Source organism: Oncorhynchus kisutch, unplaced genomic scaffold (assembly GCF_002021735.2).
Source record: "Oncorhynchus kisutch isolate 150728-3 unplaced genomic scaffold, Okis_V2 scaffold3973, whole genome shotgun sequence".
Classification (NCBI taxonomy): Eukaryota; Metazoa; Chordata; class Actinopteri; order Salmoniformes; family Salmonidae; genus Oncorhynchus; species Oncorhynchus kisutch.
Window position 1 is genome coordinate 245493 of NW_022265918.1, and position 20043 is coordinate 265535.

General features: G+C 36.3%; 1 protein-coding gene across 1 annotated transcript in view; it reads right to left on the bottom strand.

Moving 5' to 3' along the window:
- Positions 1–20043, bottom strand: part of LOC116372943 (unconventional myosin-XV-like) — a gene marked incomplete at its 5' end in the record, with an annotated part of 176783 nt that overhangs the window by 94728 nt on the left and 62012 nt on the right. The window contains 3 exon segments of the mRNA XM_031821429.1: positions 4736–4866; positions 5506–5587; positions 7421–7474. Coding sequence (XP_031677289.1) covers positions 4736–4866; positions 5506–5587; positions 7421–7474 — 267 coding nt within the window.

Genomic DNA, 20043 nt, shown 5'->3' on the forward strand with positions numbered 1-20043 from the left:
AACTAGGCTGTCTGTATTTCTATATTTCCAATATAACTAGGCTGTCTGTATTTCCAATATAACTATGCTGTCTGTATTTCCAATATAACTAGGCTGTCCGTATTTCCAATATAACTAGGCTGTCTGTATTTCCAATATAACTAGGCTGTCTGTATTTCCAATATAACTAGGCTGTCTGTATTTCTATATTTCCAATATAACTAGGCTGTCTGTATTTCTGTATTTCCAATATAACTAGGCTGTCTGTATTACCAATATAACTAGGCTGTCTGTATTTCAATATTTCCAATATAACTAGGCTGTCTGTATTTCCAATATAACTAGGCTGTCTATATTTCTGTATTTCCAATATAACTAGGCTGTCTGTATTTCCAATATAACTAGGCTGTCTGTATTTCCAATATAACTAGGCTGTCTGTATTTCTGTATTTCCAATATAACTAGGCTGTCTATATTTCCAATATAACTAGGCTGTCTGTATTTCTATATTTCCAATATAACTAGGCTGTCTGTATTTCTGTATTTCCAATATAACTAGGCTGTCTGTATTTCTATATTTCCAATATAACTAGGCTGTCTGTATTTCCAAAATAACTAGGCTGTCTGTATTTCCAATATAACTAGGCTGTCTGTATTTCCAATATAACTAGGCTGTCTGTATTTCCAATATAACTAGGCTGTCTGTATTTCCAATATAACTAGGCTGTCTGTATTTCTGTATTTCCAATATAACTAGGCTGTCTGTATTTCCAATATAACTAGGCTGTCCGTATTTCCAATATAACTAGGCTGTCTGTATTTCTATATTTCCAATATAACTAGGCTGTCTGTATTTCTGTATTTCCAATATAACTAGGCTGTCTGTATTTCCAATATAACTAGGCTGTCTGTATTTCTGTATTTCCAATATAACTAGGCTGTCTGTATTTCCAATATAACTAGGCTGTCTGTATTTCCAATATAACTAGGCTGTCTGTATTTCTGTATTTTCAATATAACTAGGCTGTCTGTATTTCTGTATTTCCAACATAACTAGGCTGTCTGTATTTCCAATATAACTAGGCTGTCTGTATTTCTGTATATCCAATATAACTAGGCTGTCTGTATTTCTGTATTTCCAACATAACTAGGCTGTCTGTATTTCTGTATTTCCAATATAACTAGGCTGTCTGTATTTCTGTATTTCCAATATAACTAGGCTGTCAATATTTCTATATTTCCAATATAACTAGGCTGTCTGTATTTCCAATATAACTAGGCTGTCTGTATTTCCAATATAACTAGGCTGTCTGTATTTCCAATATAACTAGGCTGTCTGTATTTCCAATATAACTAGGCTGTCTGTATTTCTATATTTCCAATATAACTAGGCTGTCTGTATTTCCAATATAACTAGGCTGTCTGTATTTCCAATATAACTAGGCTGTCTGTATTTCTATATTTCCAATATAACTAGGCTGTCTGTATTTCCAATATAACTAGGCTGTCTGTATTTCCAATATAACTAGGCTGTCTGTATTTCTATATTTCCAATATAACTAGGCTGTCTGTATTTCCAATATAACTAGGCTGTCTGTATTTCCAATATAACTAGGCTGTCTGTATTTCCAATATAACTAGGCTGTCTGTATTTCCAATATAACTAGGCTGTCTGTATTTCTATATTTCCAATATAACTAGGCTGTCTGTATTTCTGTATTTCCAATATAACTAGGCTGTCTGTATTACCAATATAACTAGGCTGTCTGTATTTCTATATTTCCAATATAACTAGGCTGTCTGTATTTCCAATATAACTAGGCTGTCTGTATTTCTGTATTTCCAATATAACTAGGCTGTCTGTATTACCAATATAACTAGGCTGTCTGTATTTCTATATTTCCAATATAACTAGGCTGTCTGTATTTCCAATATAACTAGGCTGTCTATATTTCTGTATTTCCAATATAACTAGGCTGTCTGTATTTCCAATATAACTAGGCTGTCTATATTTCCAATATAACTAGGCTGTCTGTATTTCTATATTTCCAATATAACTAGGCTGTCTGTATTTCCAATATAACTAGGCTGTCTGTATTTCCAATATAACTAGGCTGTCTGTATTTCCAATATAACTAGGCTGTCTGTATTTCCAATATAACTAGGCTGTCTGTATTTCCAATATAACTAGGCTGTCTGTATTTCCAATATAACTAGGCTGTCTGTATTTCCAATATAACTAGGCTGTCTGTATTTCCAATATAACTAGGCTGTCTATATTTCTGTATTTCCAATATAACTAGGCTGTCTGTATTTCTGTATTTCCAATATAACTAGGCTGTCTGTATTTCCAATATAACTAGGCTGTCTGTATTTCTATATTTCCAATATAACTAGGCTGTCTGTATTTCCAATTTAACTAGGCTGTCTGTATTTCCAATATAACTAGGCTGTCTGTATTTCTATATTTCCAATATAACTAGGCTGTCTGTATTTCTGTATTTCCAATATAACTAGGCTGTCTGTATTTCCAATATAACTAGGCTGTCTGTATTTCTGTATTTCCAATATAACTAGGCTGTCTGTATTTCCAATATAACTAGGCTGTCTATATTTCTATATTTCCAATATAACTAGGCTGTCTGTATTTCCAATATAACTAGGCTGTCTGTATTTCCAATATAACTAGGCTGTCTGTATTTCTGTATTTCCAATATAACTAGGCTGTCTGTATTTCCAATATAACTAGGCTGTCTGTATTTCTATATTTCCAATATAACTAGGCTGTCTGTATTTCTGTATTTCCAATATAACTAGGCTGTCTGTATTTCCAATATAACTAGGCTGTCTGTATTTCAGTATTTCCAATATAACTAGGCTCTCTATATTTCTATATTTCCAATATAACTAGGCTGTCTGTATTTCCAATATAACTAGGCTGTCTGTATTTCTGTATTTCCAATATAACTAGGCTGTCTGTATTTCCAATATAACTAGGCTGTCTGTATTTCCAATATAACTAGGCTGTCTGTATTTCTATATTTCCAATATAACTAGGCTGTCTGTATTTCTGTATTTCCAATATAACTAGGCTGTCTGTATTTCTGTATTTCCAATATAACTAGGCTGTCTGTATTTCCAATATAACTAGGCTGTCTGTATTTCCAATATAACTAGGCTGTCTGTATTTCTGTATTTCCAATATAACTAGGCTGTCTATATTTCTATATTTCCAATATAACTAGGCTGTCTGTATTTCCAATATAACTAGGCTGTCTGTATTTCCAATATAACTAGGCTGTCTGTATTTCCAATATAACTAGGCTGTCTGTATTTCTGTATTTCCAATATAACTAGGCTGTCTGTATTTCCAATATAACTAGGCTGTCTGTATTTCTATATTTCCAATATAACTAGGCAGTCTGTATTTCCAATATAACTAGGCTGTCTATATTTCTGTATTTCCAATATAACTAGGCTGTCTGTATTTCCAATATAACTAGGCTGTCTGTATTTCCAATATAACTAGGCTGTCTGTATTTCTATATTTCCAATAGAAGTAGGCTGTCTCTATTTCTGTATTTCCAATATAACTAGGCTGTCTGTATTTCTGTATTTCCAATATAACTAGGCTGTCTGTATTTCCAATATAACTAGGCTGTCTGTATTTCCAATATAACTAGGCTGTCTGTATTTCTGTATTTCCAATATAACTAGGCTGTCTGAATTTTATATTTACAATATAACTAGACTGTCTGAACACTTATATGACTGAAAGCCTGAGAGAATTGAATTGAAATTTGTGGAAATGTTGGGGATAATATTGAATTGGGAATTGAACCTAACATTTGAATTGAGAGGCATTAAATTGACAGACTGACCTGGAATTTGAATTGAATGAAATAGAATGTACAGATAGAGAAAATTGAATTGAATGAAACAGAGTGTACAAAGAGAGAGAATTGAATTGAATGAAATAGAATGTGCAGATAGAGAAAATTGAACTGAATGAAACAGAGTGTACAAAGAGAGAGAATTGAATTGAATTTAATGAAACAGAGTGTACAAAGAGAGAGAATTGAATTGAACTGAATGAAACAGAGTGTACAGGGAGAGAGAATTTAATTTAATGAAAGAGTGTACAGGGAGAGAGAATTGAATTGTTTGAAATCGAATGTACAGGGAGAGAGAATTGAATTGTTTGAAATCGAATGTACAGGGAGAGAGAATTGAATTGAATTGATTGAAATCGAATGTACAGGGAAAGAGAATTTAATTGAATTGATTGAAATCGAATGTACAGGGAGAGAGAATTAAATTACATTTTATGAAAGAGTGTACAGGGAAAGATAATTTTATTTAATTGATTGAAAGAGTGTACAGGGAGAGAGAATTGAATTGAACAACACAGAATGTACAGGGAGAGAGAATTGAATTCAATGAAATAGAATGTACAGGGAGAGAGAATTGAATTCAATGAAATAGAATGTACAGGGAGAGAGAATTGAATTGAACAATGCAGAATGTACAGGGAGAGAGAATTGAATTGAATGAAACAGAATGTACAGGGAGAGATAATTGAATTGAATGAAACAGAGTGTACAGGGAGAGATAATTGAATTGAATGAAACAGAATGTACAGGGAGAGATAATTGAATTGTATTGAATGAAACACAGTGTACAGGGAGAGAGAATTGAATTGAATGAACCAGAGTGTACAGGGAGAGAGAATTGAATTGAATGAGTGGTGTGTTACCCTGAAGTAGAGTTGTGCGTAGCGGCTGAAGGGGTAGTCGTTGATGTCCAGAGGCAGAGTCAGCTGGTTCTGCTCCTGGATGTGTGGTGCCTGGACCAGAGCTAGACACTCAGAATGGAGCTCTCTGCCACCTAGACACACAGAGAGACGTGAGGAGCTGGACCAGAGCTAGACACTCAGAATGGAGCTCTCTGCCACCTAGACACACAGAGAGACGTGAGGAGCTGGACCAGAGCTAGACACTCAGAATGGAGCTCTCTGCCACCTAGACACACAGAGAGACGTGAGGAGCTGGACCAGAGCTAGACACTCAGAATGGAGCTCTCTGCCACCTAGACACACAGAGAGACGTGAGGAGCTGGACCAGAGCTAGACACTCAGAATGGAGCTCTCTGCCACCTAGACACACAGAGAGACGTGAGGAGCTGGACCAGAGCTAGACACTCAGAATGGAGCTCTCTGCCACCTAGACACACAGAGAGACGTGAGGAGCTGGACCAGAGCTAGACACTCAGAATGGAGCTCTCTGCCACCTAGACACACAGAGAGATGTGAGGAGCTGGACCAGAGCTAGACACTCAGAATGGAGCTCTCTGCCACCTAGACACACAGAGAGACGTGAGGAGCTGGACCAGAGCTAGACACTCAGAATGGCGCTCTCTGCCACCTAGACACAGAGAGAGACGTGTGGTGCCTGGACCTGAGCTAGACAGAGAGACGTGAGGAGCTGGACCAGAGAGAGTCAGCATGTAACATGCACACACACCAACCTGATGCAGCCTGCAGTAAAGAGCCAAGCTCGGCAGGGATCACCAGGTGTGTGACGTTAACCACCTCTCTCTTCGTCAGCTCCTACACACACACACACACACACACACACACACACACACACACACACACACACACACACACACACACACACACACACACACACACACACACACACACACACACACACACACACACACACACACACACACACACACACACACACACACAGCAAGATATAAGAGATGCCTCCCTCCTCCTCTCTATCTCCCCCCTCCTCTCCTCTCCATCTCCCTCCTCCTCCCCCCTCCTCTCCTCTCCATCTCCCCCTCCTCTCCATCTCCCTCCTCCTCTCCCCCTCCTCTCCTCTACTCACCATCTCCCTCCTCCTCTCCCCCTCCTCTCCTCTACTCACCATCTCCCTCCTCCTCTCCCCCTCCTCTACTCACCATCTTCCTCCTCCTCTCCCCCTCCTCTCCTCTACTCACCATCTCCCTCCTCCTCTTCCCCTCCTCTACTCACCATCTCCCTCCTCCTCTCCACCTACTCTCCTCTCCATCTCCCTCCTCCTCTCCCCCTCCTCTCCATCTCCCTCCTCCTCTCCTCTACTCACCATTTCACTCCTCCTCTTCCTCCTCCTCTACATCTCCCTCCTCCTCTCCCCCTCCTCTCCTCTCCTCTCCCTCCTCCATCTCCCCCTCCTCTCCTCTACTCACCATTTCCCTCCTCCTCTTCCTCCTCCTCTACTCTCCATCTCCCTCCTACTCTCCCCCTCCTCTCCTCTACTCACCATCTCCCTCCTCCTCTTCCCCTCCTCTCCTCTACTCCCCATCTCCTCCTCTACTCTCCATCTCCCTCGTCCTCTAATCGCCATTTCCCCTCCTCCTCTACTCTCCATCTCCCTCCTCCTCCCTCTCTTTTCCTCATATAATTACCTCATCCCTTTCTTTCCTCCTCTCCTCTACATCTCCCTCCTCCTCTACTCTCCATCTCCCTCCTCCTATCCCTCCTCCCATACTCAGCATCACCCTCCTCTTCCTCCCCCTCTTCTCACCATCTCCCTCCTCCTCCCTCTCTTTTCCTCATATAATTTCCTACTCCCTTTCTTTCCTCCTCTCCTCTACTCACCATCTCCTCCTCTCCCTCCTCTACTCACCATCTCCCTCCTCCTCTCCCTCCTCTCCCTCCTCTACTCACCATCTCCCTGCTCCTCTCCCTCCTCTACTCTCCATCTCCAATCCCTCCTCTACTCACCATCACCCTCCTCCCCCTCTTCTCACCATCTCCCTCCTCCTCCCTCTCCTTTCCTCATATAATTTCCTACTCCCTTTCTTTCCTCCTCTCCTCTACTCACCATCTCCTCCTCTCCCTCCTCTACTCACCATCTCCCTCCTCCTCTCCCTCCTCTACTCACCATCTCCCTGCTCCTCTCCCTCCTCTACTCTCCATCTCCAATCCCTCCTCTACTCACCATCACCCTCCTCCCCCTCTTCTCACCATCTCCCTCCTCCTCCCTCTCCTTTCCTCATATAATTTCCTACTCCCTTTCTTTCCTCCTCTCCTCTACTCACCATCTCATCCTCTACTCTCCATCTCCCTCCTCCTCTACTCACCATCTCCTCCTCTCCCTCCTCTACTCACCATCTCCCTCCTCCTATCCCTACTCCTCTACTCACCATTGCCCTCCTCTTCCTCCCCCTTTCCTCACCATCTCCCTCCTCCTCCCTCTCCTTTCCTCATCCCTTTCTTTCCTCCTCTACTCACCATCTCCTCCTCCCCCTCCTCTACTCACCATCTCCCTCCTCCTCCTCTTTCTCTACGCACCTCCTCCTACTCTCCTCACCTCCTCTCTCCTCCTCCCTCTCCTTTCCTCATATTATTTCCTACTCCATTTCGTTCCTCCTCTCCTCTCCTCACCTCCTCTCTCCTCCTCCTCTCCTCCTCTGCTTTCCTGCGGGCCTCCAGCTTCATCTACAACAGAATAAAACATTATTAACCCTAACTAGAACAGGTCATTATTAACCGTAACTAGAACAGGTCAGGTTTACTAACCCTAACTAGAACAGATCATTATTAACCATAACTAGAACAGGTCAGGTTTACGAACCCTAACTAGAACAGGTCATTATTAACCGTAAATAGAACAGGTCATCTTTATTGTGTATTGTATTGTGTTGTGTACTGTATTATGTTGTGTACTGTGTTGTGTTGTGTACTGTATTATGTTGTGTACTGTATTATGTTGTGTACTGTATTGTGTTGTGTATTATGTTGTGTATTATGTTGTGTAATGTGTTGTGTATTGTATTGTGTTGTGTATTATGTTGTGTATTGTGTTGTGTTGTGTATTATGTTGTGTACTGTATTATGTTGTGTATTATGTTGTGTTGTGTACTGTATTATGTTGTGTTGTGTACTGTATTATGTTGTGTACTGTATTGTGTTGTGTATTGTATTATGTTGTGTACTGTATTGTGTTGTGTATTATGTTGTGTTGTGTATTATGTAGTGTATTATGTTATGTTGTGTATTATGTTGTGTATTGTGTTATGTTGTGTATTATGTTGTGTATTGTGTTGTGTATTGTGTTGTGTTGTGTATTATGTTGTGTATTGTGTTGTGTTGTGTTGTGTATTATGTAGTGTATTATGTAGTGTACTGTATTATGTTGTGTATTGTGTTGTGTATTATGTTGTGTACTGTATTGTGTTGTGTACTGTATTATGTTGTGTATTATGTTGTGTATTATGTAGTGTATTATGTAGTGTATTATGTAGTGTACTGTATTATGTTGTGTATTATGTTGTGTATTATGTTGTGTATTGTGTTGTGTTGTGTTGTGTATTATGTAGTGTATTATGTAGTGTACTGTATTATGTTGTGTATTGTGTTATGTTGTGTATTATGTTGTGTATTATGTTGTGTACTGTATTGTGTTGTGTACTGTATTATGTTGTGTATTATGTTGTGTATTATGTTGTGTATTATGTAGTGTACTGTATTGTGTTGTGTACTGTGTTATGTTGTGTATTATGTTGTGTATTATGTTGTGTATTATGTTGTGTTGTGTATTATGTTGTGTATTATGTTGTGTATTATGTTGTGTACTGTATTGTGTTATGTTGTGTATTATGTTGTGTACTGTATTGTGTTGTGTACTGTATTGTGTTGTGTTGTGTATTATGTTGTGTATTATGTTGTGTACTGTATTGTGTTGTGTTGTGTATTATGTAGTGTATTATGTAGTGTACTGTATTATGTTGTGTATTATGTTGTGTATTATGTTGTGTACTGTATTGTGTTGTGTACTGTATTATGTTGTGTATTGTGTTATGTTGTGTATTATGTTGTGTATTATGTTGTGTATTATGTTGTGTATTATGTAGTGTATTATGTAGTGTATTATGTAGTGTATTATGTAGTGTATTATGTTGTGTATTATGTTGTGTATTGTGTTTTGTGTATTATGTTGTGTATTATGTTGTGTATTATGTTGTGTATTATGTTGTGTTGTGTATTATGTTGTGTATTATGTTGTGTATTATGTTGTGTACTGTATTGTGTTGTGTATTATGTTGTGTACTGTATTGTGTTGTGTACTGTATTATGTTGTGTACTGTATTATGTTGTGTATTATGTTGTGTATTATGTTGTGTATTATGTTGTGTATTATGTTGTGTACTGTATTGTGTTGTGTGTTATGTTGTGTATTATGTTGTGTATTATGTTGTGTATTATGTTGTGTTGTGTATTATGTTGTGTGTTATGTTGTGTGTTATGTTGTGTACTGTATTATGCTGTGTATTATGTCGTGTATTATGTTGTGTATTATGTTGTGTTGTGTATTATGTTGTGTATTATGTTGTGTTGTGTATTATGTTGTGTATTATGTTGTGTTGTGTACTGTATTATGTTGTGTACTGTATTGTGTTATGTTGTGTATTATGTTGTGTACTGTATTATGTTGTGTAATGTGTTATGTTGTGTACTGTATTATGTTGTGTATTATGTTGTGTATTATGTTGTGTATTATGTTGTGTATTATGTTGTGTTGTGTATTATGTTGTGTATTATGTTGTGTTGTGTACTGTATTATGTTGTGTACTGTATTATGTTGTGTATTGTGTTATGTTGTGTATTGTGTTATGTAGTGTACTGTATTATGTTGTGTACTGTATTATGTTGTGTAATGTGTACTGTATTGTGTTGTGTAATGTGTACTGTGTTATGTTGTGTATTATGTTGTGTATTGTGTTATGTTGTGTATTGTGTTATGTTGTGTACTGTGTTATGTTGTGTACTGTGTTATGTTGTGTATTATGTTGTGTATTGTGTTATGTTGTGTATTGTGTTATGTTGTGTATTGTGTTATGTAGTGTACTGTATTATGTTGTGTAATGTGTACTGTATTGTGTTGTGTGTTATGTTGTGTATTATGTTGTGTATTATGTTGTGTATTATGTTGTGTTGTGTATTATGTTGTGTGTTATGTTGTGTGTTATGTTGTGTACTGTATTATGTTGTGTATTATGTCGTGTATTATGTTGTGTATTATGTTGTGTTGTGTATTATGTTGTGTATTATGTTGTGTTGTGTATTATGTTGTGTATTATGTTGTGTTGTGTACTGTATTATGTTGTGTACTGTATTGTGTTATGTTGTGTATTATGTTGTGTACTGTATTATGTTGTGTAATGTGTTATGTTGTGTACTGTATTATGTTGTGTATTATGTTGTGTATTATGTTGTGTATTATGTTGTGTATTATGTTGTGTTGTGTATTATGTTGTGTATTATGTTGTGTTGTGTACTGTATTATGTTGTGTACTGTATTATGTTGTATACTGTGTTGTGTATTATGCTGTGTATTATGTTGTGTTGTGTATTATGTTGTGTATTATGTTGTATACTGTGTTGTGTATTATGTTGTGTAATATGTTGTGTTGTGTATTATGTTGTGTTGTGTATTATGTTGTGTACTTTATTATGTTGTGTACTGTATTATGTTGTGTAATGTATTGTGTAATGTATTATGTTGTGTATTATGTTGTGTATTATGTTGTGTATTGTGTTGTGTATTATGTTGTGTATTGTATTGTGTTGTGTATTGTATTATGTTGTGTATTATGTTGTGTATTGTGTTGTGTATTATGTTGTGTATTGTATTGTGTTGTGTATTGTATTATGTTGTGTATTATGTTGTGTATTGTGTTGTGTTGTGTATTATGTTGTGTTGTGTTGTGTATTATGTTGTGTATTATGTAGTGTACTGTATTATGTTGTGTACTGTATTATGTTGTGTATTATGTTGTGTACTGTATTGTGTTGTGTATTGTATTGTGTTGTGTACTGTATTGTGTTGTGTACTGTATTGTGTTGTGTATGGTATTATGTTGTGTATTGTGTTATGTTGTGTATTATGTTGTGTATATGTTGTGTATTATGTTGTGTACTGTATTATGTTGTGTATTATGTTGTGTACTGTATTATGTTGTGTATTATGTTGTGTACTGTATTATGTTGTGTACTGTGTTATGTTGTGTATTGTGTTATGTTGTGTACTGTATTATGTTGTGTATTGTGTTATGTTGTGTACTGTATTATGTTGTGTACTATATTGTGTTGTGTACTGTATTAGGTTGTGTAATGTATTGTGTTATGTTGTGTATTATGTTGTGTACTGTATTATGTTGTGTACTGTATTATGTTGTGTGTTGTATTGTATTGTGTTGTGTATTATGTTGTGTATTATGTTATGTTGTGTATTATGTTGTGTACTGTATTATGTTGTGTATTGTGTTGTGTACTGTATTATGTTGTGTACTGTATTATGTTGTGTGTTGTATTGTGTTGTGTACTGTATTATGTTGTGTACTGTATTATGTTGTGTGTTGTATTGTATTGTGTTGTGTACTGTATTATGTTGTGTATTGTGTTGTGTATTATGTTGTGTCTTATGTTGTGTATTGTGTTGTGTACTGTATTATGTTGTGTACTGTATTATGTTGTGTGTTGTATTGTATTGTGTTGTGTATTATGTAGTGTATTGTGTTGTGTACTGTATTATGTTGTGTATTATGTTGTGTACTGTATTATGTTGTGTATTATGTTGTGTATTATGTTGTGTCTTATGTTGTGTCTTATGCTGTGTACTGTATTATGTTGTGTATTATGTTGTGTATTATGTTGTGTATTATGTTGTGTATTATGTTGTGTCTTATGCTGTGTACTGTATTGTGTTGTGTATTATGTTGTGTTGTGTATTATGTTGTGTATTATGTTGTGTATTATGTTGTGTCTTATGCTGTGTATTATGTTGTGTCTTATGCTGTGTACTGTATTGTGTTGTGTATTATGTAGTGTACTGTATTATGTAGTGTATTATGTTGTGTACTGTATTATGTTGTGTATTATGTTGTGTATTATGTTGTGTACTGTATTATGTTGTGTATTATGTTGTGTATTATGTTGTGTACTGTGTACTGTATTATGTTGTGTACTGTATTGTGTTGTGTACTGTATTGTGTTGTGTATTATGTTGTGTATTATGTTGTGTATTATGTTGTGTATTATGTTGTGTACTGTATTATGTTGTGTATTATGTTGTGTACTGTGTACTGTATTATGTTGTGTACTGTATTGTGTTGTGTACTGTATTGTGTTGTGTATTATGTTGTGTATTATGTTGTGTATTATGTTGTGTCTTATGCTGTGTACTGTATTGTGTTGTGTATTATGTTGTGTTGTGTATTATGTTGTGTATTATGTTGTGTATTATGTTGTGTCTTATGTTGTGTATTATGTTGTGTCTTATGCTGTGTATTATGTTGTGTCTTATGCTGTGTACTGTATTGTGTTGTGTATTATGTAGTGTACTGTATTATGTAGTGTATTATGTTGTGTACTGTATTATGTTGTGTACTGTATTATGTTGTGTATTATGTTGTGTATTATGTTGTGTATTATGTTGTGTACTGTATTATGTTGTGTATTATGTTGTGTATTATGTTGTGTACTGTGTACTGTATTATGTTGTGTACTGTATTGTGTTGTGTACTGTATTGTGTTGTGTATTATGTTGTGTATTATGTTGTGTACTGTATTATGTTGTGTATTATGTTGTGTATTATGTTGTGTACTGTGTACTGTATTATGTTGTGTACTGTATTGTGTTATGTTGTGTATTATGTTGTGTACTGTATTGTGTTGTGTACTGTATTATGTTGTGTATTATGTTGTGTACTGTATTGTGTTAGTTGTGTATATGTTGTGTATTATGTTGTGTTGTGTATTATGTTGTGTGTTATGTTGTGTGTTATGTTGTGTACTGTATTATGTTGTGTATTATGTTGTGTTGTGTATTATGTTGTGTATTATGTTGTGTTGTGTATTATGTTGTGTACTGTATTATGTTGTGTATTATGTTATGTATTATGTTGTGTATTGTGTTATGTTGTGTACTGTATTATGTTGTGTATTGTGTTATGTTGTGTACTGTATTATGTTGTGTATTGTGTTATGTTGTGTACTGTATTATGTTGTGTACTGTATTATGTTGTGTACTGTATTATGTTGTATACTGTGTTGTGTTATGTTGTGTATTGTGTTATGTTGTGTATTATGTTGTGTATTATGTTGTGTTGTGTATTATGTTGTGTACTGTATTATGTTGTGTACTGTATTATGTTGTATACTGTGTTGTGTTATGTTGTGTATTATGTTGTGTATTATGTTGTGTATTATGTTGTGTTGTGTATTATGTTGCGTGTTATGTTGTGTGTTATGTAGTGTACTGTATTATGTTGTGTACTGTGTACTGTATTATGTTGTGTACTGTATTGTGTTATGTGTGTATTATGTTGTATACTGTATTGTGTTGTGTATTATGTTGTGTATTATGTTGTGTATTATGTTGTGTATTATGTTGTGTATTATGTTGTGTATTATGTTGTGTATTATGTTGTATACTGTATTGTGTTGTGTATTGTGTTGTGTTGTGTATTATGTTGTGTGTTATGTGGTGTATTATGTTGTGTGTTTATGTTGTGTGTTATGTTGTGTTGTGTATTATGTTGTGTATTATGTTGTGTATTATGTTGTGTATTATGTTGTGTATTATGTTGTGTATTAAGTTGTGTATTGTGTTATGTTGTGTATTGTGTTATGTTGTGTACTGTATTGTGTTGTGTACTGTATTATGTTGTGTATTATGTAGTGTACTGTATTATGTTGTGTACTGTATTATGTTGTGTATTGTGTTGTGTATTATGTTGTGTATTGTGTTATGTTGTGTACTGTATTATGTTGTGTACTGTATTATGTTATGTTGTGTATTATGTTATGTTGTGTGTTATGTTTGTGTATTATGTTGTGTATTATGTTATGTTGTGTATTATGTTGTGTATTGTGTTATGTTGTGTATTATGTTGTGTATTGTGTTGTGTACTGTATTATGTTGTGTATTGTGTTATGTGGTGTATTATGTTGTGTATTATGTTGTGTATTGTGTTATGTTGTGTGTTATGTTGTGTATTGTGTTATGTGGTGTATTATGCTTTGTATTATGTTATGTTGTGTATTATGTTATGTGGTGTATTATGTTGTGTATTGTGTTATGTTGTGTATTATGTTGTGTATTATGTTGTGTATTATGTTATGTTGTGTATTGTGTTGTTTGTGTATGGTATTATGTGTGGTATTGTGTTGTGTTGTGTTGTGTATATGTTGTGTATTATGTTGTGTACTGTATTGTGTTATGTTGTGTATTATGTTGTATACTGTATTGTGTTGTGTATTATGTTGTGTATTATGTTTGTGTATATGTTGTGTATTATGTTGTGTATTATGTTGTGTTATTATGTTGTGTATTGTATTATGTTGTGTATTATGTTGTTGTGGTGTATTATGTTGTGTTGTGTGTTATGTTGTGTATTAGTTGTGTATTGTGTTGTGTATTGTATTATTTGTGTATTATGTTGTGTTGTGTATTATGTTGTGTATTGTTGTGTATTGTCTTTGTTGTGTACTGTATTCTGTTGTGTATTCTGTTGTGTATTATGTTGTGTGTCTTATGCTGTGTACTGTATTGTGTTGTGTATTATGTTGTGTATTATGTTGTGTTGTGTATTGTGTTGTGTATTATGTTGTGTACTGTATTATGTTGTGTATTATGTTGTGTATTATGTTGTGTATTATGTTGTGTACTGTATTGTGTTGTGTACTGTATTATGTGTGTGTATTATTGTGTATTAGTTGTGTATTATGTTGTGTACTGTGTACTGTATTATGTTGTGTACTGTATTGTGTTGTGTACTGTATTGTGTTGTGTATTATGTTGTGTATAATTTGTGTACTGTATTATGTTGGTGTATTATGTTGTGTATTATGTTGTGTACTGTGTACTGTATTATGTTGTGTATTATGTTGTTGTACTGTATTGTGTTGTGTACTGTATTATGTTGTGTATTATGTTGTGTACTGTATTGTGTTATGTTGTGTATTATGTTGTGTATTATGTTGTGTTGTGTATTATGTGTGGTGTTATGTTGTGGTGTTTATGTTGTGTACTGTATTATGTGTGTATTATGTTGTGTGTGTATTATGTTTGTGTATTATGTTGTGTTGTGTATTATGGTTGTGTTACTGTATTATGTTGTGTATTGTGTTATGTTGTGTACTGTATTATGTTGTGTATTGTGTTATGTTGTGTACTGTATTATGTTGTGTATTGTGTTATGTTGTGTACTGTATTATGTTGTGTACTGTATTATGTTGTGTACTGTATTATGTTGTGTACTGTATTGTGTTATGTTGTGTATTATGTTATGTATTATGTTGTGTATTGTGTTATGTTGTGTATTGTGTTATGTTGTGTATTATGTTGTTGGTATTATGGTTGTTGTATTGTGTTATGTTGTGTATTATGTTGTGTATTGTGTTATGTGTGTACTGTATTATGTTGTGTACTGTATTATGTTTGTGTACTGTATTATGTTGTATACTGTGTTGTGTTATGTTGTGTATTGTGTTATGTTGTGTATTATGTTGTGTATTATGTTGTGTATTATGTTGTGTATTATGTTGTGTTGTGTATTATGTTGTGTACTGTATTATGTTGTGTACTGTATTATGTTGTATACTGTGTTGTGTTATGTTGTGTATTATGTTGTGTATTATGTTGTGTATTATGTTGTGTTGTGTATTATGTTGTGTGTTATGTTGTGTGTTATGTTGTGTACTGTATTATGTTGTGTATTATGTTGTGTATTATGTTGTGTACTGTGTACTGTATTATGTTGTGTACTGTATTGTGTTATGTTGTGTATTATGTTGTATACTGTATTGTGTTGTGTATTATGTTGTGTATTATGTTGTGTATTATGTTGTGTATTATGTTGTGTATTATGTTGTGTACTGTATTGTGTTATGTTGTGTATTATGTTGTATACTGTATTGTGTTGTGTATTGTGTTGTGTTGTGTATTATGTTGTGTGTTATGTGGTGTATTATGTTGTGTGTTATGTTGTGTGTTATGTTGTGTTGTGTATTATGTTGTGTATTATGTTGTGTTGTGTATTATGTTGTGTATTATGTTGTGTTGTGTGTTATGTTGTGTGTTATGTTGTGTTGTGTATTATGTTGTGTATTATGTTGTGTTGTGTGTTATGTTGTGTATTATGTTGTGTATTATGTTATGTTGTGTATTATGTTGTGTATATATGTTGTGGTATTCAAAGTTGTGTATTGTATTATGTTGTGTATTGTGTTATGTTGTGTACTGTATTATGTTGTGTATTAATGTTGTGTATTGTGTTATGTTGTGTATTGTATTATGTTGTGTATTATGTTGTGTACTGTATTATATTGTGTATTATGTTGTGTATTGTGTTATGTTGTGTATTGTATTAATGTTGTGTATTATGTTGTGTACTGTATTATGTGTGTATTACGTTGTGTATTATGTTGTGTATATGTTATGTATTATGTTGTGTATTATGTTGTGTATTATGTTGTGTATTGTGTTATGTTGTGTACTGTATTATGTTGTGTATTGTGTTATGTTGTGTAACTGTATTATGTTGTGGTATTGTGTTATGTTGTGTACTGTATTATGTTGTGTACTGTATTATGTTGTGTACTGTGTTGTGTATTGTGTTGTGTATTAATGTTGTGTATTGTGTTATGTTGTGTACTGTATTATGTTTGTGTACTGTAATTATGTTGTGTACTGTATTGTGTTATGTTGTGTATTATGTTATGTTGTGTGTTAATGTTGTGTATTATGTTGTGTATTGTGTTGTGTACTGTGTTATGTTGTGTATTGTGTTATGTGGTGTATTGTGTTGTGTATTGTGTTATGTGGTGTATTATGTTGTGTATTGTGTTATGTTGTGTATTATGTTATGTTGTGTATGTGTTGTGTTGTGTATGGTATTATGTGTGTATTGTGTTGTGTTGTGTTGTGTATTATGTTGTGTATTATGTTGTGTATTATGTTGTGTGGTGTATTATGTTGTGTTGTGTGTTATGTTGTGTATTGTGTTTGTTGTGTATGGTATTCTGTGTGTATTGTGTTGTGTATTCTGTTGTGTACTGTATTGTGTTGTGTACTGTGTTATGTTGTGTATTGTATTGTGTTGTGTATGGTATTATGTGTGTATTGTGTTGTGTTGTGTACTGTATTATGTTGTGTATTGTGTTGTGTTGTGTACTGTATTGTGTTGTGTTTGTGTATTATGTTGTGTATTGTGTGTTGTGTATTGTGTGTAATGTTGTGTACTGTGTTGTGTATATAGTTGTGTAGTGTGTGTAATGTTGTGTAGTGTGTGTAATGGTGTGTAGTGTGCATATAGTTATGTACTGTGTGTAATGGTGTGTGTAGTGTGTGTAATGGTGTGTAGTGTGCATATAGTTGTGTACTGTGTGTAATGGTGTGTAGTGTGCATAATAGTTGTGTAACTGTGTGTAATGGTGTGTGTAGTGTGTGTAATGGTGTGTAGTGTGCCCTCCGTTGTGTACTGTGTGTATGGTGTGTAGTGGGTGTGTCCTGGTGTTGGTGTGTGTCTGGTGTGGTGTAATGGTGTGTAGGGTGTATTGGTGTTTGTGTGTAATGGTGTGTAGTGGTGTGTAATGGTGTGTCTTGTGTTGTGTATTGTGTGTAATGGTGTGTAGGGTGTTTGTGTATTGTGTGTAATGGTGTAGTGTGCATATAGTTGTGTATTGTGTGTAATGGTGTGTAGTGTATGTACTGTATTGTGTGTACTGTTTGTAAGTGGTGTAATGGTGTGTAGTGTGCCATATAGTTGTGTACTGTGTGTAATGGTGTGTAGTGTGTGTACTGTCTTGTGCATCGTACCTTGATGTATCTCTTGCGGGTGACGTACCTGTGGATGAGAGAACGAAACTTGACCAGACTCTTTCTCATCTTCAAATAGTGCTTCCTGGAGGGAGGGAGGGAATGAGTAAGGCAGAGAGAAAGAGAGGGAGGGAGGGAGGGAAAAGGCAGAGAGAGAAGGATGGAAGGGCGACCAGGGAGAAGGATGGAAGGAGAGACCGAGGGAGAAGGAGGGAAGGAGAGACAGAGGGAGAAGGATGGAAGGAGAGACAGAGAGAGAAGAAGGGAAGGAGGGACAGAGGGAGAAGGATGGAAGGAGAGACAGAGAGAGAAGAAAGGGAAGGAGAGACAGAGGGAGAAGATGGAGGAGAGACCGAGAGGAAGAAGGGAAGGAGGGACAGAGGGAGAAGGATGGAAGGAGAGACAGAGGGAGAAGAAGGGAAGGAGGGACAGAGGGAGAAGGATGGAAGGAGAGACAGAGGGAGAAGTAACACAGACGTCTCAGTAGTTTTTTGCTTACAGTATGTACAGTGGTAAAAATCATTAGGTTGCCATCGGGTGGTTACATGTTCTTTACCCTGTCTGGTAACTGTAGTGAGGTGGTTGTGGGTTCTTTACCCTATCTGGTAACTGTAGTGAGGGTGGTTTGTGGGTTCTATACCCTGTCTGGTAACTGTTGCAGGGGGGTTTTGGGTTCTTTACCCTGTCTGGTAACTGTAGTGAGGGTGGTTGTGGGTTCTATACCCCTGTCTGGTAACTGTAGTGAGGATGGTTGTGGGTTCTATACCCTGTCTGGTAACTGTAGCGAGGGGGTGTTGTGGGTTCTATACCCTGTCTGGTACTGTAGCGAGGGTGGTTGTGGGTTCTTTACTCTGTCTGGTAACTGTTGCAGGGGTGGTTGTGGGTTCTATACCCTGTCTGGTAACTGTAGTGAGTGTGGTTGTGGGTTCTTTACTCTGTCTGGTAACTGTAGTGGAGGGTGGTTGTGGGTTCTATACCCTGTCTGGTAACTGTAGTAAGGGTGGTTGTAGGTTCTATACTCTGTCGGTAACTGTAGTGAGGGTGGTTGTGGGTTCTATACCCTGTCTGGTATCTGTAGTGAGGGTGGTTGTGGGTTCTTTACTCTGTCTGGTAACTGTAGTGAGGGTGGTTGTGTGTTCCTTTTACCCTGTCTGGTAACTGTAGCGAGGGTGGTTGTAGGTTCCCTTACCCAGGATCAGGGTAAGAGGTCAGGGGTCAGAGGTGTAGGGTCAGTACCTGGTGAGGAAGCCTCTACAGTAGGCCTGTAGTCTGATGATCTTGGTTCTGAACTCCTTGTATCGTTTCCTGACAAAGAACATCGTGTGTATCTCTGCAGGGTGAGGGCCGCCACCTGACGGACACGCTCTCTCTTAGACTCCAACAACTGGTACACGTCCTCCTTCAGAAACAGCTGGAACAACACACACAGAGAGAACAACCAGACATCACTGTTGGACCGTAGTTTACATTTGTCACTGAAAGTATTGTACAGGAACAGGAAGCCAGGTGAAGAGGTTCTGGTCTGTCACCCACACAACACATCCTGAATTAACATGCTCAACTTAGTAGCTACTACTTGGTAGGCCCTGGGTAGGAGGGTTAAGGGTTAGGTGTAGATGGTTACCTTAGTAACAACTACTTGGTAGGCCCTGGGTAGGAGGGTTAGGGGGGGTTAGGTGTAGATGGTTACCTTAGTAACAACTACTTGGTAGGCCCTGGGTAGGAGGGTTAAGGGTTAGGTGTAGATGGTTACCTTAGTAACAACTACTTGGTAGGCCCGGGGTAGGAGGGTTAAGGGTTAGGTGTAGATGGTTACCTTAGTAACAACTACTTGGTAGGCCCTGGGTAGGAGGGTTAAGGGTTAGGTATAGATGGCTACCTTAGTCACTCCTACTTGGTAGTCCCTGGGTAGGAGGTTAGGGGGGGTTAGGTGTAGATGGTTACCTTAGTACAACTACTTGGTAGGCCCTGGGTAGGAGGGTTAGCGGTTAGGTATAGATGTTTACCTTAGTCACGACTACTTGGTAGGCCCTGGGTAGGAGGGTTAAGGGTTAGGTGTAGATGGTTACCTTAGTAACAACTACTTGGTAGGCCCTGGGTAGGAGGGTTAGGGGGGGTTAGGTGTAGATGGTTTACCTTAGTAACAACTACCTTGTAGGCCCTGGGTAGGAGGGTTAGCGGTTAG